Genomic DNA, 26,757 nt, shown 5'->3' with positions numbered 1-26,757 from the left:
TGCTCAGCTGTTTCGCGCCTCACTTTCACTAGGGTGGGGAGAGAGCACAGCCCACAAGTGACCGTGCTTGCAAAGCTCCTAAGGGAATGCGTTCTTCTTGCTGTCTTCTGTTCTTTTGAGGACTGCTCTTTTTTTTCGGGGCGGAGAGAGGGGGTCGCATCAGAGTTCACATGTTCCTTTGGTACTTTTCTAGATTTTTTTTCTTTCCCTGGTTGCTGTTGTCAAGTGAATTTCTTCTTCTCTGTAAGAGTAATATATATATGAATGAAAAGGAAATTGAAAGCAGGGCCCCTTTCTCTGGCCTTCAGGTGAGTTTCTCAAGGCTGGACAACTAAATCCCCTTATCTGGTCTCAGAGCCACCTGCCACCAGGTGTGGTCTGGCCTGGGGACAGTTCTTTCTGTGACTTGCAAGCTGTTGACCTTAGAGCAGTTACTTCACATCTCTGGGACTCAGTTTTCCCCCAGAGGAGGAGCGGCATGTCATTTTGCTTTTGTACCCTATGACACAGTTTTCTTAGTGAGGAATCTGTATACATCGAGGAGAATGTATCTATGACTTTAAGATATAGGTGCTTGTTATGTGTTCTTACCTCTCTCTTGTACTTTTAGTGTCCCTTATTCATTTAAATCCCATTCCTTCCAGTACCCTTTTGAAAATTGGATAGTATGTTGCACACTAAGGAATATTATGTGGCTCTTTTAGGCATCAAAAGCCCAATTACCTTGCAATATTTTATCCTTCCATAGAATGGATTTGTACGTGCCACATAACATGTTCAAAGCATGTAATTCTAAAGACAATGGCAAAATCTTCTTCCTCTCATTCTTTGTCAAGTTGAGATACGTACACTTGGTATATTCATAATATGGCTTTTAAAAAAGCGTTCAAGAAAGCCCCTAATTGTTCAACATTTGAACATGTGATTTCTACAGCAGGATAATTTTGGGGAAGGTATGTTACAACATAAAATTGTACAGTCTCAGAGATTTAAGTGACTAGATAAACCATCCAGAGGAAAAGCAATATAGAGAGATGATAGTAGATTTAAAGTGAGACAACTTCCGCGGATATCTGACTTGTTATTAACTTAGACTATAGGGTGTTTATTTGTTTCCCAAATAAACATTGGTTTCTACGGAGCCATATGGATTCCACCAATTAATATAAAATTATTTAAAAATTTATAGGAAAACCATTTTCCAACTTTATAGAATTCAAGGACCCTGTCCTGGTTCTCTGTGTAGAATATTTTGCCATACACAACGAAAGTAGTATTTATATTTAATACTAGCCCCTAATGAGAATGTGATTATTATAACTATCAGACGTGCCTGAGTATAAGGTGACCTAAGTGGAAGCCGGAGAGTCTTTTTTATGACCTAGTCTCAAATAAATATAGTGTCTCTTCTGTGGTGCTGTCTTGAGGAAACTATATATCCTTATGGAAAGACTGTGAAATGAAGAGCAATGTGTCAGGCATAGTCCCTCTTTTGTAAGAAAGATGGAGGAAAGGGAATATGTATTGGGCGTACTGCCCATACTATGCTAAAGAAACAGGAAAGGTTCATAAAATCATGTAAACCAGTCTCGGGCTGGGCCTGGTGGATGGACACAGAAGTTAGGGTAGCAATTCTGAACGACACTTGTTAACAAGTATGTTACTAATAAAAATTTAATGTATTGGAAAGATACATTAGTGCTTGAGCCACGTTATGTTATTGGTCTTTGTAGGGTTCGTCCTTGACTCGTCCCCTTTACCAAAGGCTGCATTTTAGACCCTGTGCCCGCATCTCTGTGGAGAGCTTTGCCCCGTGCGTTTCATTGTGTTTGATTTGGTCCATTCCTCTAACCTGTCAGGACCTTAATAGGAAGAGTCCTGGTTTGATGTGGGAAATGTATCACTGTATGTACTCTTTAAGAAAAAGCATATATATGTATATTTTCCCCCTAAGGCAAGAGTCATTGCCTCATATCAGTATTATTTATTAGATACTTCTACATACTTTTTACTTCCTATGGGTAGATAAGTAGAAACGGGATTTTGGAAACTGAAATATTCCAATTCTACTCATTTACCGAAGCCTTTCTTCACGCCCGTTTCAGTCAGCTCTGTCCAAGGTCCTGGTGGGTCACTTTGCTCATAGCGACTCTTCCCCTTTACCGTAAACGTGCCTGCCTTGTCCTTGGCTTTGAGTGCTGGGCTTCAGTTTTTCTCTTCCATAAGATAAAGAAATTAGACTACCTTATTCCTAAGATTGCTTAAATTTCCGAACATTGTGCAATTCCGAAAAATTGAGGGAGTTTTCTAATATTGAGGACTACTGGTCTAACCAATACTGCTCACTTGAAGGAAAACTATTTTCCACTTAGGCAGACCCCATAAAGAAAATTACTACTTTTTTAACCAGTGGTCCCCAACCTTTGTGGCACCAGGGACTGGTGCTCCTGTGAGCATCTGGTGCCTGAGGATCTGAGGCAGAGCTGAGGCGGTGATGCTGGTGCTGGGGAGCGGCTGCAGATACCGATGAAGCTTCACTGTCCGCCCCCCGCTCCCCTCCTACTGTGCAGCCTGGTTCCTGATGGGCCACTGACTGTTGCCAGCCCAGGGCCCAGGGGTTGGGGACCCCTCAGATAAGAAGATGTTCAAATGAATAATTTTTGTGATTTTTAATATCTAAGGACCCCTAGTTTTGAGATTACAGTGGACTTTTTATGCAGAACAGAGATTTAAAATAGGTGGAATAGTGGTGAGCTGCTGTTTTAACGTGAAAAGATATAACGCGAACAATCCAAGTTTCTAATTATTGCAGGTTTACTCTCTGTGGAATAAATTCCTAGAATTATGAGGAGACAGAGTTACAAGTGAACATTTCCTTGGGCAAAAGCACAATAAATACCTGCATCAGTTTAGTGCCGAAGTCAGGGACAGAAGACTGGAAAGCGAGGTCGGGAAGCGCTGCGGAGCCACACAGGGCAGCGTCTGTCCCTGTGCGGCTCTCTGAACTGATCCCCCGGCAGGCTTCTGCCTGCCTCTCTGCTCTCCGTGCACAACTGGAGGGTGTGCTGCGGGGAAGTGACCCTTGTCACGCTGCACTCTCCGGCCAAGACCCTGGCTTCCCTGTAAGGAGAGCGGCAGCAGTATATACTGTTACTTCCCCAGGACAAGTATTTGTGTGATCAATTTCAGTGGCTCACTCATTCGCTTGTTCATTCATTCATTCATCCTTCCAGTCAATAAATATTTAGTGAGCATCTGTCACAGACCAGACACTATGGGAAGAGTGGGCGAATCAGCCTGAACAAGCCAGGCGTGACCTGGCTGCGTGGAGTGTGTGATCTCCACACTTAGATTTACAACCCTCACTGGGTGTCTTCCCCCCTCCACTTCCCAGGAGTAGATTTGGGCATATTTCTGTTATCGAAGCCTTTCCTTTATAGACAGATTAAAAATTATGTCGTGTGAATCTTAGAGGAAAAATGCACAGGGTTTTGATGGCTCTGGTGCACTGCACGTGCCTCAAGATCTGCCACCACAGTTCTCTTCCGAGCAAAGCTGGCCCGGGTTTCCTCAGCCTTCCACGCAGTGGCGACGTGCAGCCTCCCTCGCCGCCCGCGCACCTGCTTTCTCCGTGAAATTCTAAGTTTTTGTTCTGTCCCACTGCGTAAGATAGAGATCTGGGATCATAGGAAAAGAACTTCACGTCACTTTGTAGCTCAAGAACAAGAGAGGAAACTCACTTCCATTGACAATGCTATTGCTCATCGTTATAAGAAAGGGTAGCATCACACACCGGACGGTGCGTCTTCGTTTTCAAATGTGACGATACCTTCTTTATTGAGACCTGATAAATTTATCTGCAACTTGCAAAGGCTCAGATCTGTTGTCGACTCATTGTTCCTTTTACCTGCTTTTATCTTGATTAATACGTTCCAGGTCACTCTGGATCAACTTCAAATTCTTTCAAGAATTTAAGGCTCTTCTTACAATTCAAGACATCTGTAGCTTCTTTTCAGGCTCAGTGTTGGGCAGTGCTCTGGTGTGAGCCTCCCAGAAGTGTGTGTGTGTGGTCATTTCAGAGTGGCCTCTCTCAGAGCCTTGGCTGCTGCAGAAACGAAGCTGATTATGGATCATTTGAATGAATAACACTTGTTGCTAATCCTTTGCAAGACTGAAAAAATCTACATGATAAATCACAACGTTGCCAGGTGGTACTGTGTGGATTTTAAACATGCCATAATGTGTTATGCTCTAACTCATTTAAAAATATCACAGAGTTCAGGAGCTAATCCAGGGGGTGGAAAATCTCTATTTCAAGAATAGCTCTGTTCATGATTAGCTATTGTATTATGATTGTATTTTGCAGTGTCACAGAAGCCCCTTGAAATTTCAGTTCTCTCTCACAGGGCTTCGATCATGTGTTAAGCTACTCTTATTTCATCTGTTTCCTCATTTTTTTCTCGGAGTATTTAAACTAGATCCCAGACATCATAGTTTTTAACCTGTACTTTGTGAAATTGAGTCTGAAAATTGTTAAATTTATTTTTGTTTTGTGTCTGAAATTAGCATGATTCCATTCTGATTAGCTTTGTTCCATGCTGACAAGTTTAGTTTTCCTAGGGTCATTTTTATCTCCCTTTGACTGACAAAACCCTATCTTGTTCTCGTTGTAGCCAGCAGTTATTATCCTGCTTCTAGCATAAACAGAGCGCGACAGCTGCACCGTTTGTGTGTGTGCGTGTAAGCTGCGTAAAGTCTTTCTTTCATTAACTATTCTGTTTCTTAGTAGACGATTGGTGTTGGATTTTTACTTTGGGCATAAATCACCACCTTCCTGTTACAAGCTCTGTGACTCTACACATAGGAATGGAGTGGCTGTTCTGATATGGGAACAGAATTGCGGGCCTTGGCAAACACGATTTGGATTTCATCAGAGTTAGGAATTATTGTATTTCTCAAGATAGCCCATGTGCGCTTCTGCTCAGAAACTGGATAAGTTGCTTAGCTTTAAAAACATAGCTCGAAGAACGGGAAAATGTCTGCTAGTTTCTCACTTCGCATGTATCACACGTCGTGCCTGTGACACTGATTCGGCTACGACTGTCTTTCCAGCGGAACTCCCGCCGCCGTACACAGCCATCGCCAGCCCGGATGCCAGTGGCGTCCCAGCAGTCAACTGCCGAGTGTGCCAGTCTCTCATCGGCCTGGATGGCAAGCTGCACCAGCACGTGGTCAAGTGCACGGTCTGCAACGAAGCGACGGTGAGTGCAGATTCCTGTTAATAACAGCGTCAGTTGCTATCTGGCATCTCTCCAAAGGCGGTGCTCCAGCAGTGCGCCTCAGAAGTGGAGGTGGGTTGGAGACCGAGATGTATGATTTTCATCTTTCTTTTTTCTCTCTGGCTGTCTGTTTCTCTCTTAGCATCCAGGATGCTAACTTCATCATGAAAAATTTCATGGCGAATTTAAATATAACACATTTTGGCTCTTTGCTGTCTAAAATGAGACCGACTATAGCTAATTATTTATAATTATCTTCAGTGTCTATCCACATCACAATGAAATCCATTCTGATTTTCACTAAAATTAAAATATACTGAAGTTTGCTATGAATGTGGACTTTGTACTTATGTAGAAAATTATTTAAACTTGTTTTATGTCTGTAGGATGTCAGTATGGTTTTCCTGTGCTTTTGTGATTATGCATTTATTATTGACGTCTGTGCCATATTGTTTACAAGAAGTTTGGTATTTTATTCCATTTAATAATAATTTACTGAAATGCTAAAAAAATTTGAAGGGCGCTTATTTTTTATTGAACTTTAGAAAGAGCAACTAAATAGGCAAAATTTTTAGTTTCAAGTAATAAACTGGTAAAGAGTATACTGGTTAGATTAAATATATTTCTACTTTCATAGTTAGGCTTTATTTTTGAAATGTCAGTTTCTCCCAAAATCTGCAATTAAATATTACTTTGATTTTTGTTATTTGTATTGTTTTCCTCTTTAGAAAAGTCTAAGAAAAGCCAGCCGGCGATTATCTTGTCTCTGGGAGCTATAACGCCTGGGGGCTGGACTTCATATGTTTCCAGAAAAGTCATAAAATAAAGCCTCAAGTTGGGAAGCAATATATTTTATTGTAAATACTTTTCTATTAAAGACATCATTTATAGAATCATTTTATTGAATAGATAGGTGATTTCTGTAAAACCAGCTATTTTTTTTTTTATTTGAACACGAACTAGTGTACTTAATTAGCATTAACTTTCTTAGTACTGTTTTTTGAGTTGGCGAGCTCTTAAGAGTGTTAGACATAAATAGTAATCAAAAAATATACCAGCGCCTCAGGGTTCCTTGGAGTCGATATTAGTTTTTGTTTTGTTTTGTTTTGTTTTGTTTATCCTTTTTCCTACACTGTTTTGCTTTTGTTTTGGGAGATGCAGTAAAGTTATACTCGGGGACTGATCTAGGGAGAGCAGTTTATTTGTCATAGATTTGCCGTGGGAATGAAAATCACTTCTCAAGGCAGTAGTATACAAGACAATATCTCCTAATAAGCCAGCACTGAAATAGCGTAGTCCAAATAAGTGACAGGTCGTTCCAGGCACTGCTGTTCCAGGGGACAGGAAAGGAAGAAAGTCAAATTTAGCTGCGGTGGAACTTTCTATAGGAAGCACTCAGAAGAGCCAGCCTTAAGCACCAAGAGCTGACTTCCAGCTGCCAGGGGTGACACGAGTCTCCTGTGCTAGGGGGCGAAGGCACCGTGTGGGCGCAGGCGAGGCTGCTCCCAGGGTTGTCACCCCAGGGACTGCTGCGTGGTGTAGAGCCACTGCCGACCAGAGTCCCCTGGGCCACGGCAGGAACGGGTGTCCCTTCGCTTCCCGAGACTGCTGCCCGGGTTAGCGCCACCGCCACCAGACGAAACTCTCTGTAGCGCCCACAGCCTCCGGCATCTAGAGCCCAGACGTCCCCTGGCCTGGTGGCTTCTCCACAGGGCCTCACCCATGAGCCCCGCTGCGCCCCTCAGCAGCTGAGCTGGGGTCCTTACGAACAGCAACAGCAACATGAGGACATCCTGACACAGCTAATTCACTCATGCCGAAACAACTTTACTTCTAAAAACAACCTCTTTTTGTCTTAGTCATAAACAGGTGTATTTGAAATCATATCAAAGCCATACGCAGCACTCTGCCCATAGAAACTTTTGTTCTTTAATAAGTAGGAAAAAAGGTTTGAAGCTTTTTACTCGCACTTGGAAGTCAGCAGGACAGCAGACTAGTCATTTATGCAGGAATCTCAGAGTCACTGTGGATTTAGCCATCATCCTCCATCTGGCCACTTAGAAGTGATGCGTTCGTATAGGATAAATAGGATTTGACTACGAATAAACTAGTTCTGGACATAAAGAAAATTGTGCTGCAGTTTTCTATCATCACTACCCCTGTTATATAAAGAGATGTAAGTTATTGTGAATATTCCAGAGCAAATGAATAGGAGCTAATCAGATCGCTTTGTGTGGAATTAGTAACATTACGGGGGAGGAGGAAAAGTGAAAAAGTACTCGAGGACTTTAAAACATGACTTGCTAATGTTCGCCATGTAATTTGATCTCAGACTTATGAATCGAGGAGGCGTTAGGCAGCTAGGAGGTTCTCTGGAGAGAACCCAGGTTGGAAAAAGCAGCTTCCTCATGTCCCCTGCTCAGTTTTACTGTGATTCATTCTCCTCATGTCAACTGAAAACAGGGCGTCAAGTGTATCATCTGGGCAGCCACCTCCGAGGGAGCCTGACATTCCTGTGGGGATTAAAGATGGCCAGATAACCAACCAAACAAACAAACAAACGAAACACGGCTAATAACAGTCCTTTTTATTTTAGTAGATAGAATTGGAAAGGGAAGTAAGGTGCGTGTGTGTGTGTGTGTGTGTGTGTGTGTGTGAGAGAGAGAGAGAGAGAGAGAGAGAGAGAGAGAGAGAGAAAGAAAGAGAGAGCATATGGGTAAATTTTAGCAAGTTGGAGATTACAGAATTTAACATTAAAGGAGAAGTGATTTCTAGGACAGGTTAGTGAGAAATTTGAGAAGTCCTGGAGAGAGAGGAGCTAGTTGGCTGCAGGACCAATTACGAGTCTGAGATCTGGAGGCCGACAGGCTGGACTCTGAATCCTGCCTCGGCCAGTAGTAGGTGTATATCCGGGGCAGTTCTCTGAACTGTGATTCCCTCACGTAAAGTGGCACAGTAACTCCTACCCCACAGGGTAGCTCTTGCGATTACAAGGAGGTGAAGCGCCCAGCACAGTGCCTGCCGCAGAAAAGTTTATTTTGCCAAATAAGAGTCTTAACCGTCGTGCGTCAGGGCAGAGCCGTTTCTCCCGACTTCACCGCAGACTGGACATGACACGGCGTGGGCAGGCCCTGAGGACCAGGGCTTGAGCCTTCTCGTTCAGTCTCCTTGTCTCACAGATGAACTAAGGTCTAGAAGCAAAATGGGGACGAGCTGTAAAGACAAATCTTGTCATTTGCCAAGCACACGTTTTACTTAATGATAGAATTTGGAGACAGAACATGAGCCAAATTCTGGTTTTCTTGATACTTTGGATATACTATAGCAATACATCGTGAATTTTAGATACTTGAATTTTCTCTAAAATACAGTTTAATAAATTATAGGTGGCTTATTGCTAATCTGTTTATATTTCTAACAAGATTATTTACTTAAATTTTTAAAAATCTTTAAAAAAAACAATTGCAAACATACAGAAAACTTACAAAAATAATAATGCATAGTGGAGAATTCCTGAGGCTCTCCATGCGCACCCCCAGATGCTGGCTCTGTGCTGCATTCTTATTCTCTAAATAAGAAAATAAATTATGTTTTTTCAGAGCCTTTTAAGGTAATTGCAGACCTGGTGCTCTTCTACCCCTGAACATTTTATGTGGATTTCTTAAAAACAAAACAAAACAAAGCATTCACTTCTACAATCACAGTACGGCTATCAAATGCAGGCCATTACCATTGCTACAATGCTGTTATCTAATCTTCGCACCTCATTCATGTTGGTCGTATAGTTCCGCTGAAAAGGGCGGGTCTGGGAGCCGATCTAGAATGACACGTTCGCTTGGCTGTCATGTCTCTCTGGCCTCCCTTTCCCTGAAATTCGGTCTTTCTTGTCCTTTATCGCCTTGACATCTTCTGAAGCGTGCAGACAGGATATTCTGTAGACGGCCCCTCAGCGCGGGGTCGTCTGCGGTCCGGGTGATCAGACTCAGGTCACAGCTGCCCGGCAGGCATGCCGTGGGAGCCACACTCCGTCAGCTTGTTTGCTTTCACAGCTCAAGTCCCACTATCCAAAGAAGCGTTTTCTGCGGTGTTATTTATTTTTGTTTTTAAATTGATTATAAATTTTAAAAAAAAGAGAGAAATGCTGGCATTAAGAGCTAGTATGCTTTTTTTTAAGTTAAAAGGTGTCATACAATTTATGGCCACGTCACCCTGAACACGCTGGGTCCTGTCTGATCTCGGAAGCTAAGCAGAGTCGAGCCTGGTTAGTACTTGGATGGGAGACCACCTAGAAAGACTGAGTGCTGTAGGCATAAAATACATATATACATACATACATGTGTACATACGTACATACATGATGTCATACAATTAATCGTTTCTTATAGTCCAGTGAGTAAAATTTAGGAAAAGTTCACATTTGCCACATACTCTCCTTTGCCCACTGTCCTTACTGAGCCTGCCCTTCCCGGATGGGCGCCTTCGGTGAATGTTTGTCCCTGGCCACCCAGAGAGATGACCTCGTCAACTTTAAAGGGAAAACGACCCTCAGTCTGCACGCAATATTCTTCCCATGTCAAAAGGCCTATACAGACCTATCCTGAAACATGCCCCTCGTAATTAAATATCTGCAGCCTCCAAAGCTTCACTGGGTGCTTTTGCCAACATTTGAGCTATTTAGAAGCAAATAGATGTGCTTCTCCTTAAACTGCTTCAGTTTTTAAAGAATCATTTCTTTTTTATGCACAAACAAGCGCTGGCAGTCTGTATTCCGTTTAATTCGCTGTGTTTCCATTTTCCTCCCTTATCTAGCCGATCAAAAATCCCCCAGCAGGGAAGAAGTATGTCAGATGCCCTTGTAACTGTCTCCTCATTTGTAAGGACACCTCTCGACGAATAGGATGTCCGAGACCCAACTGGTAAGAGAGAAAGACTCATTCATTCATTACTTGTTCGTTCAGTGGGTATTTATTAAAGGCTCATTATGTGCCAGGCTTTGTTCTGAACAGTCTCTGTCATCATAGGACCTAGATTGTTTCTCTTTGTTAAAGGAATGATGTGCTTAGTTTGAAATTAATTGTCGCAGGTATATGTGAGATATAATACCTTTGAATGAGCAATGGAAGTATTCTTGGTGTTATGTGAGTACTTGCTGCAATGTAATAAATCAGTGAACCATTGAAGTTATTTAAAAGTAAGCAATTAGTTTGCCTTTGATGTCCATCCCTCGTGTTGACTCGGAAGTGTTTTAACCGTGTGCCTCACCGCGTGCCGCGCTGCTTGCTGCTGAGCGTAATCGGCGCTGTGAATTCCGGAGCTCTTTGCCCGTGCCAGGTGCCCCCGGGCTGTGCCCAGATGGGAGACTCTCAAGACCCTGACTGTGTTTTTTCTGTGATGCCTGGCTTTGTGACCTGTACGTGAATCGTTTACAAGGAAATGAGCTCCCCCTTTTCCTTTCTGTCCAACTCTGATTAAAAGACTTCAGGGAGGACCAGCCTGCTTGGAGGAATCTGGTCGTGTCCCTACACTTGGATAACCTCATGGCACACACACGTTTGTCGATGTCGAATATTTTAACGTACGTAGTCTTCCACCAAACTCGAGTTGTCTTTTTAGACAGAGAATGGTAAGAACTGTTTTCTGATTGAACTTGCAAGAACTCGCAAATGGCAGGTAAATGGTTCCCAAGGCCATCCATTAGGGCCAATATTGTAATACGTGGTTTCTGTTCCAAGTAGAAAAACTCTCATATTTTTTGCATTTTAAATATTGACTATTGCTACTTTCTGTGATGTTGGCTCCAAAGCTGGACATTTAATTCACTTAATTTACAAAATAAATATAACCTGCTTTCAGGGCTGCGGTCCACGGCTTTGGCCGCGTGCTGCAAGCTGCGAGCTTGCCCTCGGGCCGGGGTCGGGTAATGGTGCCCTTTCTCTTTCCACAGTAGACGCATAATTAACCTCGGCCCAGTAATGCCTGTCTCTGAAGAGCAGCCTGCCCAACCTGCACTGCCAGTCCAGCCAGAAGGTACAAGGGTTGTGTGTGGGCACTGTGGAAACACATTCCTGGTAAGAAACAGACGCTCGCGATGGCGACACCAGTCTCAGTGCAGTGTGATCATGTCATTTGACCACTGCTCACGGTCTTACTGTTCTGTCTAGAGCAAACTGATGAAAAGATTAAAATAGAGCCTTTTTAAGAAAAACAGAATCGGAGGTGCAGCTAAGATATACTGCCTCTTTTGTGAATTAGATGAAAGGTGCCTCCTCTGATTGGTCCATTGGTTAAAAGCCTCTGGGTGGGCTGGCAGGAGACCGGGCATCCCCCTGAGCCTGGAGAGGTGTCTCAGCCCCGCCTCCACCTCAGGGGACAGCGTGCAGGGTCTCTGCAGCGGCCCTGCTTGGTGGTTTCCAGATTCAGAGAAAACCTTATTATAATTTCAAGATTTTTCTGGTTTAAAATAATTGAACTTAGCGTAAGGAGAATTAACTCTGGTATCTGTAATTAGATAAACCATTGGATGAAAAATGAGAAGGTGTAAGTAACTTGATATGAGCAAAAGTTATGAGTTCGTTTTACTACTTTTAACTAACTCTTTGATTTTTAAAAGTTAATTGCATCATGACTCACCCTGTCAGGAAGGGAAAGAACAGGCTTTCTATTGTCATTCAGCCTTCAAAGGGGACAAAAAGTTTTCCTTAGAGCTGAGTATTAAAGAAATCTTCCTCAGCTTGAGCCTCGGTCTGGGCTGTGGAGGTCACTGTCATCTGTGAGCGGGACCTGCTGCCACTAAGGGATGAGCCAGCTTAAGAAAGTGGGGGGCTTGCTTTTTCCCTCCCAGTTTTTATTTTTAGTAAAGTAATTTTGCGCATAATTTCAAATGTCGAATAGGCCCGTAGTGCTTTACGGGCAATGGGTGGTCAACTCTTTACCTAACTCACTCCCAAAACCTCCCCAGAAACTTTTGGCTCTTCCAGCTGCTCCGCGGACACTTATTTCTATGTGTTCAAATTGTTTGCTTATCCTTTTTTTTTTGATTAAACAATTTTAGCTATTACCTATTACCTAGTAAAATGCATACTCAGTAGAGTTATATTTTATTCAATTACTACTTAATGTTTGCATTTTTTATAATTTATGTTCACAGCCGAGCCAAGCGATGTACTACGTTACTCCTGTGTGGCTTTTACATTTTTCTTGGGTTTGTTAATAATTTTCCCTCCCTCTCTTAAATTTACTTTTCTATGTACAAATCTTCAGTTCTTCCCATGTCCTTTTATAGAACTATAAAATTCTATCAGTATACTCCTCCACGTTTTGGAATCTGTTTAAGTGGCGGGCCTCACGGCTGCCCCCCGAGACTTCCTCATCATCACCCTAGAGTTCCTCGTACCTGCTTCTGGTGTTGGGTCCCATGCCATCCTCACGGTTGTGGCTTTGTTCCCTTAGGTGGAATTCAGCCTCTCTTAGCTTTCTGAGAAAAGATGTAGGGAAATAAATTTGAACCCTTTCACTTATTAAACAGGTGTCGCATTCACTTTATAATTTGCTCAGATTCAGAGAATTGTAGGTTGACAGTTGTTTCCTCTCAAAAACGTAAAGGCCTCTCCCAGCTCCATGAGAAATCCAGCTGGGGTTCTGACTTGTGACCTTTTCTGTGAGACCTTTCGCCCTCCTTATACTCCCTTTCCTCTTTCGTTTCTCAGGTGCTGTGAAAGCCCTGGCATGTGCCTGGGGAGGGCGCGTGTGAACCCGTCTGGGTCCTCGGTGGGCGCTCTTTCCATCCCCACAATTCGCTTCGTTCCCTTTCTAGGACTTTCCTTATGACAGATACCTGACTCACTCGCCCGCCCGCCTGCCTTCCTTCCTTCCTTCCTTCCTTCCTTCATTCCATCCATTACTTACTTACTTACTTACTTACTTCCTTCCTTCCTTCCTTCCTTTCTTTCTCTTTCTTCTCTCTCTCTCTCTCTCGCTGTTTATTTTACTTACTGGGAAACTTTTCCAACCATATCTTCTAAATTTAATTCAAAATTTTAATTTTAGAGAGTCTAGCTCAATTTTTAATTTCCAAGAGTTTTCTTGTGTTCTCTGATTAGTCTTTCCTTTTTCTAAAGTGTTCTCTTCTTTATAGCATCTTTTTGAAGCTATTACTTACATTTTTTTCCTGAGATATTCTTTTTTATGACTTATCTCTGTTTTCTCTGTGCTTTTTGTTTGTTTTTCTTTTGTGATAGAAGTTTTCCTGAGTTTATTTATATTTGAGGGTAAATCACTGATTGGAATATCTGTACATGCAGCAGGAGTTAAACTTTTTAAAACTTCCCCCCTTCCTCCCTCACCTCCCTGTGTGAATATATTCACACAGGACTAGCAAACCCATATTTCCTTAATTTTTGTTTAAAAGTTAATTATGAAACAATTTTTTAAAAATCATACATCAGATACATCCTGAAAGTTATCTTCTATATATCTTGTGGAAAACATTTGATTATGTTTAAGTTAGTGAAGCCCTACTTTACCTATAATTTTGAAAAATTATGAAAAGAGAAATGACTGACTCAAAATCATAAGCAAAAATAATTTTAATAAAAGTTTTTTTGATGATAAAACTGCTAAAGTACTTAAAGGAGTTCTCCTAAAACTGGAAAGGAAATGTATACTTTACAAGAAAATATATCGAAAAGCAAACAAGATGGAAGATGAGAGGCATTTTTTAATATATTTTTTGTGATAAAGATTTACTTTAAGTCTATGGCCACGCCACCCTGAACAAGCCCGATCCCATCTGCTCTCGGAAACTAAGCAGGGCCGGGCCCGGTTAGTACTTGGATGGGAGACCACCTAGAAAGACCAGGTGCTGTAGGTGTAAAAAATAAAAAAGAATAAGGGATTGTAAGCTGACAAGGTCCTTACAATCTGTGAGGTCAACCAAGGGTTGCCTCGCCTAAAATACATAAATAAATAAATAATAAATAAATAAGATTTACTTTAAATTTGTATTTCACATTCTTTCAACCAGTGAGCTTACTACCAGTAATTCGTTTCAGGTACCGGAGTCACAGTCCCATGAGGAAGGCAGCCTGCTCACTCACAGGGAGGGAGGTGGGAGAGAAACTTGCACCACGGGAGTGTGTCGTTGTCACTCAGCATAAGCAAAGGAGGAGCAGAAAGCAGCTTCCTGACTTGGGTTGTCCCTGTTCTAAGTTATTTAGTTTATTTACTTTATGCGTTTCCCACGTTAATAGAATAAGTGGTTGGATTTCAGTAGCGAATCTAAATATTCATGTATTTAAAAGGCTAGACCTCAAGATTTAAAGGAAAAACAAACTGTCGAAGGTACATGAAATATGTTTTTATGCCCTGGGAGTGAACTGGGACATAAATCTGAAGAAATGACCCCAGTTACAGCAGTGCATTCAGTTTTCTCTGTAAAGCAAACCTAGATTGCGTCAGAACCTTGGAAAAACCATGGGAACTGTCTCAGAGGGGAATCCCGAACTGTATTTTAGGGGTGGAGGAGACGTGTTGGAGGGAAAAGCTCATGTCAGCCATGAGAAGGTGGTTGCTTCTACTGTGACCTCTGATAACATTTGAACTGTAAGAAACGTCTTATCAGATTGGTAGTTTTCAGTTGTTTTCCTTTTCTGCCCCTCTCTTTATTTGTTTTACAGTGGATGGAACTGAGGTTCAACACTCTGGCAAAATGCCCACACTGCAAAAAAATGTAAGTTCCCTGCGCTGGAAATGCTCCTGGGAAGTACTCAAGAACAGCTTAAAGGTTTCGGAATTCTCATTTAAGTAGATTTCGATTTTAAGACGCGTAGGATGATTGAATGCTCAATATATTTATACTTTTGAAGACTTAAAAAAAATTTTTTTAAACTGATTACATATTCCATTTTGAAATTAAAATGATTTAGCTTGATTATTGCTCTCTGAAGGAAAAATTGACTTATAAGAAAGAAATAACTAAAATTATCATTTTCAAATGTCCTAAGAGGTTACAGTCTATTACAAATAATCTAAAATTAAATTTTAAAAATGGGCTCTCATCTAGGAGATAAATCTAATTGTTTGGGGGTTCATAGTTAGGTAGTTGTTAGCTGTTGTCATCTCCTGCCTAAGAAGATTATTATCTGACGGCAAATCTTATATAATTATTTATTTATTTTAATTATTCAGTCTTTCTCCTTATTCCTAAATGGCGCACCTAAGGAAAATACCAAAGGCGATATAATAATGGGAAAAAATAGAGGATATTCTGATTAAAGACAGTTTACGACAGTTGTGTTGGGGTCTCTAAGTCACTCCAAGATTCCATGGGTTTCTAGGAGGACTAACAGGAATTAGTATATATTTGTACTCACAGCTGTGATTTATTAGTGTGAGAGTATACAAAGCAAAGTCCGCAAAAGAAAAAGGCACATGGGGGAAGTCTGGAGGAAACCCAGAGTTCGGTCCTAGTGGTCACACCCGCCTCCCTCAGTCCCTCCTAACCTCAGTAATCTCATGACACACGCGGTGCCCGAGGTTTTCATGCAGCTGGTCATGCAGGCACCTACTGCCTCACACACACCAGATTTCCAGTCTCCCAGGAGGAAAGCAGGTATCAGCATAAACCATGGTGTTTGCACAAATGAGGTGTCGTAAGCCGCTCTTAGTACTTAGGGAGTGGTGGAGACTTTCTAGCAATCTAAGTTCTCAGATGCCCACCAAGGGCCAGCCTCGCAAGCAGACTTTCCTAAGGAGAGCCATCTCAGCCGGCTGTAGTAATGGCTTTCTGCACGGAATCTACTTTGATAATATTTTAATTTAAAAATTATTATTCTCTACTTATGTGTGGATTACAACTTAAGCTAAGGAAATTAAACTGGAATGTTTTGACAATTCAGTTTTGAAAATTGAAAATATGAGTTCATAGTTTAATTTGTGTGATCCTTAGTATGATATAAATACCTTATCTATTTTGATAGCAGAGAAATCCTAGGAATGATTTCTAGGAGGAAAGGAGTAAAAAGTGCCCGAGAAGTACAGAACATGGAACAAATTGTTTCCATTTATCTCTGTTAGAACTAATGTCAACTAAATATAGCGCTGTGAGAATAACTCTTCACAGCATATTTCTAGTTTCAAAGGAACAGATTTTTAAATTTTTTTGTGAAATCAATCATCTGAATTCTTAACTTTGTTGAATTCAGTAGAAGTCTGTACATGGAAAAGCAAAGTGGACAACCCAAAATAAGTACACAGAAAAATATATACTCAAGGGACACCCGCTACACAAGTATGTGAATATATGTGTGAGTGATCCGTATTTCTGTGTGTTATACGTATTTTTACAAAAATGAAAAAAAATAAATTGCAGATATCTTCACTGAGGACACTAAATTGAATTAAAAAATTCTCTAGGAAATAATAAACAGACTTCTTGTGATTGGCAGTCTCTACTAAACACAGTGGCAGTTGCTCTGTATACGCAGAGTACTAGCTGTATCTGCCCAGCAGTCCAGGGTGCAGGAGTTGGCATCCTCGTTTTGCAGTGAGGAACTGTTAGAGAGATTAAAGATTTGGCTGAAGTGATGTGCTTGGTTAATTATTTTAGAACAGTGGCAGTATTTTACTACTAATAAAGAAGTTTTGCATGTCTGGTACTCCAGTTAAAACATAAGACCATGTATTAATGGGAAGAAGAATTTGTATCAGTTACTTAGGGAACGGCTTACATAGAAATTCGCACAGGATAAATCTGCTTAAATATCTTTCTCGAGGGATGTTGACAGCATTGGAATCACATGCTAGACATGGGAGGGCTCAGGGCACTCATTCCTGACTTGAGCAAAGATGCTGTGATCACATGGGTGCTCGTGGCTTGTGTCTCGGTTTCTCATTGAATGTTTTTCTTCATAACGAGATGATGAATCATCTATTGAAGTAAGATTCTGAGATAGACTTTTATTTCTTCAAATACAAATATCAACTATTCGAAGTTACTTGTAAGTTTTAGGGACTACCGATTCATTCCCCGGAAACCATCACAGAACGTGCAGGGGAAGGCTCCCCAGGGCTCCGGAGGCCAAGGAGCCTTTTTCCATCTTCCTGGTGCTCGTTCAGCTGCTGGGCTGTTGCCGCTGGTGGCAAGGTTCCTCTTTCAGTTGGGCAGCACATGGTTACTGTTGCACAGAGGGTGTAGTCCTGGCAATCTGAAATACAAGTCGGATTACATTTCCATGCAAATGTTACAATGGACCTCAGACTAGTCGAGTTGGTGATGGACTCCATGATAGTTATCGCTGAATATTATTTCTCTACATCACTGATGTGCTTCATGTATTGCCTCCTGCCATTTGAAACAATAGCTGACTCTCACTCTTTTATTTTGCTGTTTAGTGCTTTCTTTTATAATTATTCATGAATTCAACAAACAGTGCTGTTCTTGTTACCAGGTGCTTGAAATAAAAGATGAAACCTTGCCTTCAGAGAATTCAGTCTGGTGGATATAGAAAAGAGGATGGCCACCATTATAAAGTTTTAAGTGCCTTGAAGGAGGTGTACCCCACAGTGCCTACTCTGAAGAGCCCCTGGTCAGATAGGAGGAAGAGGGGGCGTGGTAGAAGGCGTTCGAGAGGGAGGGATGTGTGCGGATGATGTGAAGAAGAGGGTGGGATGGTTCCTTGTGCAAGGACCTACTTGTGCAGATAGGGAAATGGAGTAGACAGGACCGAATATGGAGAGAGATAAGAGAGGTCAGGGCCAAGCGTGGCCTGATATCTGAGAGGCTATGGAATCATTCACTGAGATACGGAATACAGGCTCTAGAACTGTGTCTGGCAGAAGGATGATAAGTTCATTTTGGCCATATTAGGCATAGAGAGACTCCTAGGTTTGCTACATTGGCTAAGTCTTCATTCCTTGAAATTCATATCCAGCCATCTGCTTTTCAAACCACCAATCTTGGATCGATATGGCCGTGGCTCCTCCTTCCCTTTACCCCCAGATAACTTGAAGCTGAAGAAATTCTGTATTGATTAGCTTTTTACAAATGTATAGCTTTACACGTCAGCTAAAGCCTTGGTTGATATTCCTTTTTGAAGTGTCCTTGATTAAGTCCTTCCCCAATTCCCCAAAGCAATTGTCTCCAGATACTTACTGTTCCTCTAAATGCCCATCCCTCATACCTGCTGTCTCAGCAAATGAGATGCCTCATGTTTTTCTAAGATGATCGAGGCTGTCTGTGAACTCCCTCATCCTCACACTTCCTGCTCTAAACCTATTTGTATCTGCTCACTTCATTTCCTCCTCTCAGAGAGAGCAAATCTCTTCCTTTCAAGTCTTTTCCCTTCATTTGATCTTGGCACCCTCTTTTCTCTGGAGTAAGTGCAGTTAGCCACTAGATTTGTTCTGACAAAGTCCACATCCCAATTGCAAATTCTAGTGGATCTGTACAGTCCTCATCCTGCTTTTTTTCTCTGTAGTATTTGTTCTGTTGATCATCCTGTTTTTTCCTTAAAATTTATTATTTTCTTAGTTTTCAGATATAATTTTCTCCCACTTCTCCTTGCTTTGCTATCTCCTTTTTTGACTTCACTTTCTCTTCCAAATTGGCAAATTTTTCTATTTTCCAGGGTTGCAACTTGACCATATTATATCTGGGTTTTCTAATATGTTCCCCTGTCATTTGTATGCCATAAAATCCCAACCTGTATGCCATATAACCACCCCAGATCTCTCTCTGGAGCTTCTAGTGTAACTGCACAACCTGCATTCAGTCTTTTCCCTGTTGCTGTTTCTACCTGGGTGTCCTTGAGCACTCAGACACCTACTTAACATCACAAATGGGCTCTTACACTTCTGCTGCTCACCTACAGAAACCTTCTCTGAAAGAAAGGTTATTCTTCTGCTTGTTCCTTGAACAGAATTCTTATATTTTTCATACCTGAACAATGCTACTGTTGTTGGCTAAGATGACTTTCTTACTCCCCCATCTGTTCACATTTTATCCTGTCCACAAGCCCCACCTAACAGAGCCTTGCCTGGCTACCTCATCTGAAGATTGTGCTGCAGAGTCCACTGCTTGGCACCTCTTTCATTTTCCAGGGGTCCTTCATAATGCTACTGTGAAGGGGAAAGGTAAGCATTTGAAGAGCGCACAGTTAGATGTTTGGGAAACATTGCATGAGCTTTTCCTCTTGGAGATTTGTTGTCCACATTTTTTTTGTATATTAGAGGCTCTTGACTTTCACATCCAGTAATACGAAAGAGTAGTTAACTATAACAAACATCTCTTTAAATGCATAATTCAGTTCACATGAAAGTTAAGAAAATCTCCAGGGACCAGAAATGAAGAGGAAATGACAACCAGGAGTGTCCTGAGGGTGTTTGCCAACATCAGGGACCCAGAGCTTTCAGTATCAGTATTCAGATGAAGAATGAGACTGAAGGCCTTGACCTACAGAAGGTAAAGAGTATTTTTTCCACCCCCCCCCCCCGACTAAAAAAAATAAAGCCCTTAAAAGACTATTCTACATGAAAAGAGGAGGTTGGGGGCGGTGCGGATAGAAATTCACCAGGAAAGGGATATTACTAAGTGAGTATTTTATAAGAGCAATGAGGTTGAGTTTTATATTTTACCTCATTTATATGGTGTAGGAAAACCCAGTCCCAGAAATGATTTTAAAGTAGTTGAGGGTTGGTATCATTCTAGAGAGCAAATGAGAAAACAAATGAAAATTTTGCCAAAATAAATTCTCAACAAAATTACCAACCACATGAGGAAATAATTAATATACCATAAGCAGAATCAACATCAATAACAAACAGCATAATTAGACTCCCAAGAACTTCAAATATTATAATTATTAGATACAGAGTATGTTATAACAGGTCTAAAATATTTTTAAAAAGTAGAAATAGGGAGAAAACGGATGAGGAATGAGCAGGCACACACAGAAATCTGAAACATCCCAGGAGTCCTTCCATGGTGTGTGGGTAAGCAAACTGGTACCTCCACACCTCGAGACTGCGCAGAAATCCCAGGGAACGAACTGTTGACACCAACAGCTTGGACAAATCTGAAGGAATTTATATTGAGTGTAGGCAGCCAGTCCCACAAGGTTGCCTACAGTGCGATTCCACTTATGTAACATTTTGAAATGACTAAATTTTAGAAAGGGAGATGAGATTAGTGGTGGTGTGTGGGCAGGAGGCTGTGAATGTGGTTATTAAAGGACCCTCATGATGGAACTGTTCTGTATCTTTACTGTCGTGGTGGGGACGTGAACTAACGTGTGATAAGATTATATGAAATTAAATACACACATACAAATGCAAAGGAATATAAATAAAAAGGTAAGTTAATCTCAGTAGACTGTATGAATGTCAATATCCTGGTTATGATACTGTACTATAGTTTGCAAGATGCCACCATTGCGGGGAATTGGGTAGAGAAGATATGAGATCTCTCTTTATTATTTTTTACAATGGCTTATGAATCTGTAATTTTCTCACAATAAAAATTTAACTAACAAAACAATAACCAGGCAAATTTAAAAAGAAACAATTAAAACCTACAGATATTTGAATGTAATGTATAGATTAAACAGCAGATCAGATTAAGCTGGAAACTAAAGTTGTGGATTGGAAGATAGAGGTAAATTACCCAGAATTCATCAGACGGACATAGATGAAAGTAATATTAAGAGAAATGTATATAAGAACATCTAATACATACCTGATCTAGAAGGAAAAAATAGAGAATGGGGTGGGGCATTTTGAAGAGGTAATTCCAAAGGATTTTCAGATCTATAAAAAAATAAATCTTAGATTCAAAAAGAAAAACAAATTCATGTAGAATGAATGCATCATAGTGAAATTATATATGACAAGATACATAGAAGATATTAAAAGCAAAGAGAGAAAAAGACAGATTTTCAATATGAAGAAGATAAGAGTTCTGTTCGGCACTGTATGTTGCATATGGACACCTCATAGGACATAAGGGTATGAGATTTTATCATCTACGCGGCAGGTGCGTATTGGTCATTGCCTCGCCGGTGATGAGGTAGCACTTGTGTTGTAGATGAACACCAGGTTGGTTATTTTCTGAGAAGGCTTCCCAGAGGTAGTGACAGTTTAGGTTGTGATGAATAATGGGCATGGGTTTTCTAAGCAGAATTCATGCACTGAAATTAAAGTATATTCTTTTGGCCTACAGGAAAGCTCCTGTGTTCACTTAGAAAGCTTTGGCTTATTCAGTACATAATTCTAATAAGCTTAGTTGGTTTCTAATCCATGGTAGATTAGGATGCTGGAGGCAGATCCACAGGTAAATGAGACATAATGGCCAGCTGTGAGGTGGAAGGCAGGGAGAACAACCAAATGAACATACAGGAATTAAAACTAAAGGTCGTCTAAGGCTAAATATGACATAAAGCAATGAATCCTAGATGCCCTAGTGATTCCCAATAGCAAGCTGTGCATTACAGCAAATAAGGATTACCCCCAGGTCATCCATGTTTATGTTTCAGTTAAGTTATGAATTGTTATTATGTTTGCAGCATCGCTTATCAAATTTTAAAAAGATTTGGGACTTAAAATCATTTTTCTATTTTGCAAAATTAACCTCTTTGGAATAGCACATTTCTAAATTACGCTTAGTAAGTGATGCATTTCTGTATTCATGTAGTCAGCAGACATTCCTTGAGCAATTACTGTGTGCTAGGCATGATGTTGACACTGGTCACACAAAGGCAAATCAGCTTCTTCATTGTATCATTCAATGACACAGTACCTGATATGCGATCTGTGTTAATATATGCATGTTTCAGAAGAGAAGAAAGCACTAATTTGGTTGTTTGATCTCTGCTATGCTTGTATCATTTTGAAAATTATGAAAATTAGAAATGAAGAGAATGAAAAACTATTGGATTTGGAATTTAAATTGAAAAGTATGATAACTGTATATGCTTTTATGAATTTTCCGTAGGCTTCTTGCAATCTATATTAAATGATTTCAAAAAGTTCAATCCTTTAGTTTTGTTATCCTAATTCTAAAAATGTATTTGAAGAAACCAATGAAAATATAAGCACAGTGCTTTTAAACGATGTTTAGCTGGCATTACTTATAATAGTGAAAACACTAATTGTCCAATAGAAGAGAATTGGTTAAAATATATTCATCCATCAGAATTCCAGTTCAAGAATTCTTAATAACATAGGAAAATGCTTATGCTATATTTGTAAAGTATGGCTGGAGGAGAATATGTCAAAACATTGAGTGACTCTTTATGGTAATGGGATTATAGGTAATTCCCCTTTTTCTTTTATTCTTTATTTTCCAAATTTTCTACACTAAGCATATACTATTATAACTTTTTTTTTTTTAAAAAAAACAGGAGCACTTATGGGGTTTTTTTGTTTGATTTATGGACAAAGACTTAATAGACTGGGGCAGAAAAAAAATCCTAGAACTCATTGTTCAGCAAGTTCTGATACAGATAAGGAGAAACCTAGGAGACCTGAAACAGATTCGAGTGATGGGGGTTTTCATAATCTTAAAAGTTGGTTCCAGGACTGGAGAATTGGTCATTGAAAAGCATAGGCTAGAGGGGAAACCTCAGCTATATATGATTTAGTATTCTACTTTCAAGGTTGACATGAAAATGCTATTCGTAAGATAGCACTCACTTTCCATTCTGGAATAGAGTGTTTGGAAATAGATTTTTATCTTGAAAGATCATTATTGACCACAATGGTTTTTTTTTGGATATTGTCAATGACAAAGGCTTAAATTTTGTTTAAAGCCACAATAATATATTATAAATTCACCATTCATGATTATGGCTAATGTTAGCCTTTAAAAATGACATTTCTATGCATGTTCTTGTCTTTCAAGTTGAAGAAATAAATGAAAGTATGTATGTTATTAAGCTGTATATGAGTATTCACAAAGATGAAGTAGAGAATCATCATGTAAACACTTAGTAGTCTCTTTTGCTTTTATGAACTTGCAGTTCCTCAGTGGGTAGTGCACTTCCGCGAAGACGCTGCTGTGCATACATTACCATTGGAATGATATGTATTTTCGTTGGAGTTGGATTGACTGTGAGTATTACTGTTAGAATCCTTTACTCTCAACTTTATCATGAGTAAATGTTGAGGCCTGGGACAACCTTCAGTGACTGACCCCTGAACAGCCTTACCAGGCCCAGAAGCTTCTGAAGGACTGTGGGCCTTTTGAAATTCATTCTTCAGACTCGTGTTTAGTGGGGTTTGCCCATCCAGGTAACATGGTGTCTTGGGACACCTCTGAAGGTCCTTGACATCGGGGCCTTTACCATCTATTTAACAAAAGCTCACTTTCCTTTTACTTAATGCCACGGCCAAAGACAAAGCCATACTCAGCGGTGGAAGTCTGAAAAACCACCTTCGCTTTATTGAAGTCAAGCATAGGTGATTATCCACATGAGGGTGGCTTATTTTTAGAGGAGACAAAAACTTAGCAGTTGGCACGAGGATTGCCCGAGAAGTAGAAGGGACTGATCTGTTTTGCTGCCATTCCATTAATTTTCCATGCTCTTTTGTTCTACCTGGTCCTAAATTATTAGCAATGTTCCAATTGTGTCACACAATACTAAGGAATTACATAGATTAAGTTCCTTTTGGAGATAACATATTTTAGTGAGCTTTTTTGCTTCACAAAATTTATAGTTACTATAACTAGTAGCATCATCTTATTAAATTTTGCCGTCAGTGATAGTCAAGAAATACACCAGCTCATATTTTATAGGGATTTTGTGGCCTCAGGGATATAGTTCGTAAAAATCACATGTAAGCCAACACAAGTTCTCACAAGTAGATAATTTTTTAAAGTTTCTAATCTTTTAATTTTTAATTGCTTTTTATCTTAGGTTGGCACCCAAGATTTTGCAAGGCGATTTCATGCAACGTATGTTTCTTGGGCAGTTGCTTATCTCTTAGGTTCCATCTGCCTTATACGAGCTTGTTATTGGGGAGCCATAAGAGTGAGTTATCCAGAACACAGTTTTGCATAAGCTTGCTCATGATTAAGTGATGCAGGTGAGAGTATCGAGCTGTTCTTGATAAGCTACTCTGGACATCTTTAAATCACTTATCCTAATGGATTCCATTTTGGTTTATGTATAAAGTTTCAGGACTTTGGGAGTCTTTTATGAACAAATGCTCATTGCATTACATTATATGCAAATAATATTTTGTTTTGCTGCTAGATTTTCAAGCTCTGAATAATAAAGCAGTGTCTTCATGTTCTTTTACATCTCATAAAGATATTTTTGGATCTGTCACCAAGCATTAGATCTAACATCACCTTTCATTATTTTTAAATCAGTTATTCCGTTACTTGCTGATATGTATTCCCAAGAAGTGTTTATAAATGTTTCTACAGTATCTTTACATTTATACTTAATTTTAATTAAATGGTATCAAAATTGCTTGCTTTAAAATTTAAGCAATATGCATTTTGCTCGAATTGCTTATTGTAACTTTAACCTAAGATCATAGTAACTTTATTCAGGAAAAAAATTTGAGTGTATCTTCAAACGCTTGACGTTCTTGTCAGATAAAACCATTTCTAGATGCTGTATGCTTGTTTTTTGTTGTTTATAGAAAGATACAATATTTTGGTAGTAATTTCAAATACAAGAATGAAAATATTTATTTGTCCACAGTTAAAGATAATGTTGGATAAATGTTGTGGTTTTTTTTTTCCCTTAAAGATCACAGGACGTTTGTCTTTCATTTTTGTCTGCCTTTTTTATTTACCAATTATAAAAGTCCTGGTCTAGATTTATGAAATTTAATATTAATCAGCCGTATGTATTTCTTTACATAGCCTGGAGGAAGTATTTTATGGAACATGTTTTATAATACTTAACCATTTAAACAAAGATGTATTTACACTGGGCCACCCTCCTTTTCATTAAATCATGGTAAAGTTTTCTCATTGGGATAATTTTGAACTACTTATATGTGAAGGGAGCCTATAGCATTTTACACTGGCTAAAATGTTGAGATTAGAGGTAGTTACTCTTAACCATTCTCAAATATAGCTGGTCAGATAATCAATTTGTTCAAGAAAATAGATCTAAGACAAAAAATAGATCTTAGTTTTCAAAGAATTCACTAGGATTTAAGGAATCAGCTCTCACACTGCCCATCTTTGCAGTTTTGAAAAAGAAATTGCTTAGCTGAGAAATAATGTTCTAAAGCTTTTAATGTAGAATTAGGAAATGAGATGATCTGAGTAAGTTAACTGGCTATTCCAGGGATAAGAATATTTTAAATTATTTATGTTCCTAATTAGTATAAAAATGTACTCATCAGAGTTTGGAGCAAAATACATGCAAACTTAAAAGAATAATATAAATATATAAATGCAGTAGCTCAGGATTATGTACCTTTGAAAACACACTAATAAAGATTATTGTTCAAAAATTAATTTGTTCTATTCCATTTTTAAAAATATGTGATTTCCACAATTGCCATGATCTGGTTCTGGAGTTTTCATGTTTGAGAACATATATTTCTTTACATAATCACTTATTTTTCTAGTATTTTCATGGTTTCATTTAAAAATATATATTTTTATATCCATTTGTAATATACTTGATGTAAGGTATGAAGTGATAATCTAATTTATTTCTTAATGTTTAACTAGTTGTAACAGCATTATGTATTGAATAATCCATTCTTCCCTATTACTTTGAAATCCCATATTAAATTATATGCTGCATGAGTATATTCCTTTTGGAATATAACTCCATGCTAGCAGGAACCTTTGTGGTCCCTCTCATTGCTTTATCTCCAGCATTTAGAACAGTGCCTGATGTATACGTGCTCAATAGATATTTGTTGCATGAATGAATAAATGAATGAACTGGTATGTTACATTCTTAAATGCCCTTGGCTCTGGACTTTATATTTTGATAAAGTATAGGTAAATATTTATTAATTTAGTGTTATGGAAAAACTCCAAGTAAACTCTAAAGCAGAAATCACGTAGGAAAGAAACTTCGACGCCTCCACGTCCACGCACGCCCGGGAAGCGCGCGACGCTGGTTTAACCGCCTCGCACCGCCTCCTCCGAGCTGCCCTGGGCCCCGCCCCTCTTCCCCGCCTGCGCACCGCCCTCAGCCTCGCCCCCGGACATCGGCCCCGCCCCGGCGTCCCAAGAGCCGCCCTCGCCCCCCTCGAGCTGCTCTCGGCCCCTCCTTCCAAGCCACAAGCCGCTTGGCTCCACCCTCGAGTCGTGCGCTCCGGCAACGGCCTCGCCTTCCATACACAATCCGCCCGCGCCCCGCCTTCGGTCCCACCACGGCGGCCCGCGAACAGCCTTGGAGCCCGCGCCGCGCGTCTCGCCTTCCGTCCCTCCTTTCCACACGCAACCCACCCTCCGCTCTCCTTACCACTTTCAAGCCTCGTTCTACCACGACCCCGCCCC

General features: G+C 40.1%; 1 protein-coding gene and 1 pseudogene across 1 annotated transcript in view; both read left to right on the top strand.

The window, feature by feature from the left end:
* The window catches only part of PIP4P2 (phosphatidylinositol-4,5-bisphosphate 4-phosphatase 2), a 39,305-nt gene extending 13,550 nt beyond the window's left edge, over positions 1 to 25,755 (top strand). Inside the window, exons 2-7 of the mRNA XM_011378098.2 lie at positions 5,113 to 5,261; positions 10,089 to 10,195; positions 11,224 to 11,347; positions 14,954 to 15,006; positions 23,291 to 23,381; positions 24,188 to 25,755. Of these exons, the coding sequence (XP_011376400.1) occupies positions 5,113 to 5,261; positions 10,089 to 10,195; positions 11,224 to 11,347; positions 14,954 to 15,006; positions 23,291 to 23,381; positions 24,188 to 24,331 (668 nt within the window). The 3' untranslated portion in view covers positions 24,332 to 25,755. The remainder of the gene's footprint in view (positions 1 to 5,112; positions 5,262 to 10,088; positions 10,196 to 11,223; positions 11,348 to 14,953; positions 15,007 to 23,290; positions 23,382 to 24,187) is intronic.
* LOC111730716 lies at positions 14,030 to 14,148 on the top strand (annotated as a pseudogene).
* Positions 25,756 to 26,757: the final 1,002 nt, after the last annotated feature.

This window comes from Pteropus vampyrus, unplaced genomic scaffold (assembly GCF_000151845.1).
Source record: "Pteropus vampyrus isolate Shadow unplaced genomic scaffold, Pvam_2.0 Scaffold330, whole genome shotgun sequence".
NCBI lineage: Eukaryota > Metazoa > Chordata > Mammalia > Chiroptera > Pteropodidae > Pteropus > Pteropus vampyrus.
Note: the sequence above shows the minus strand (reverse complement) of the source record. Positions and strands in the feature narration are given on the sequence as shown.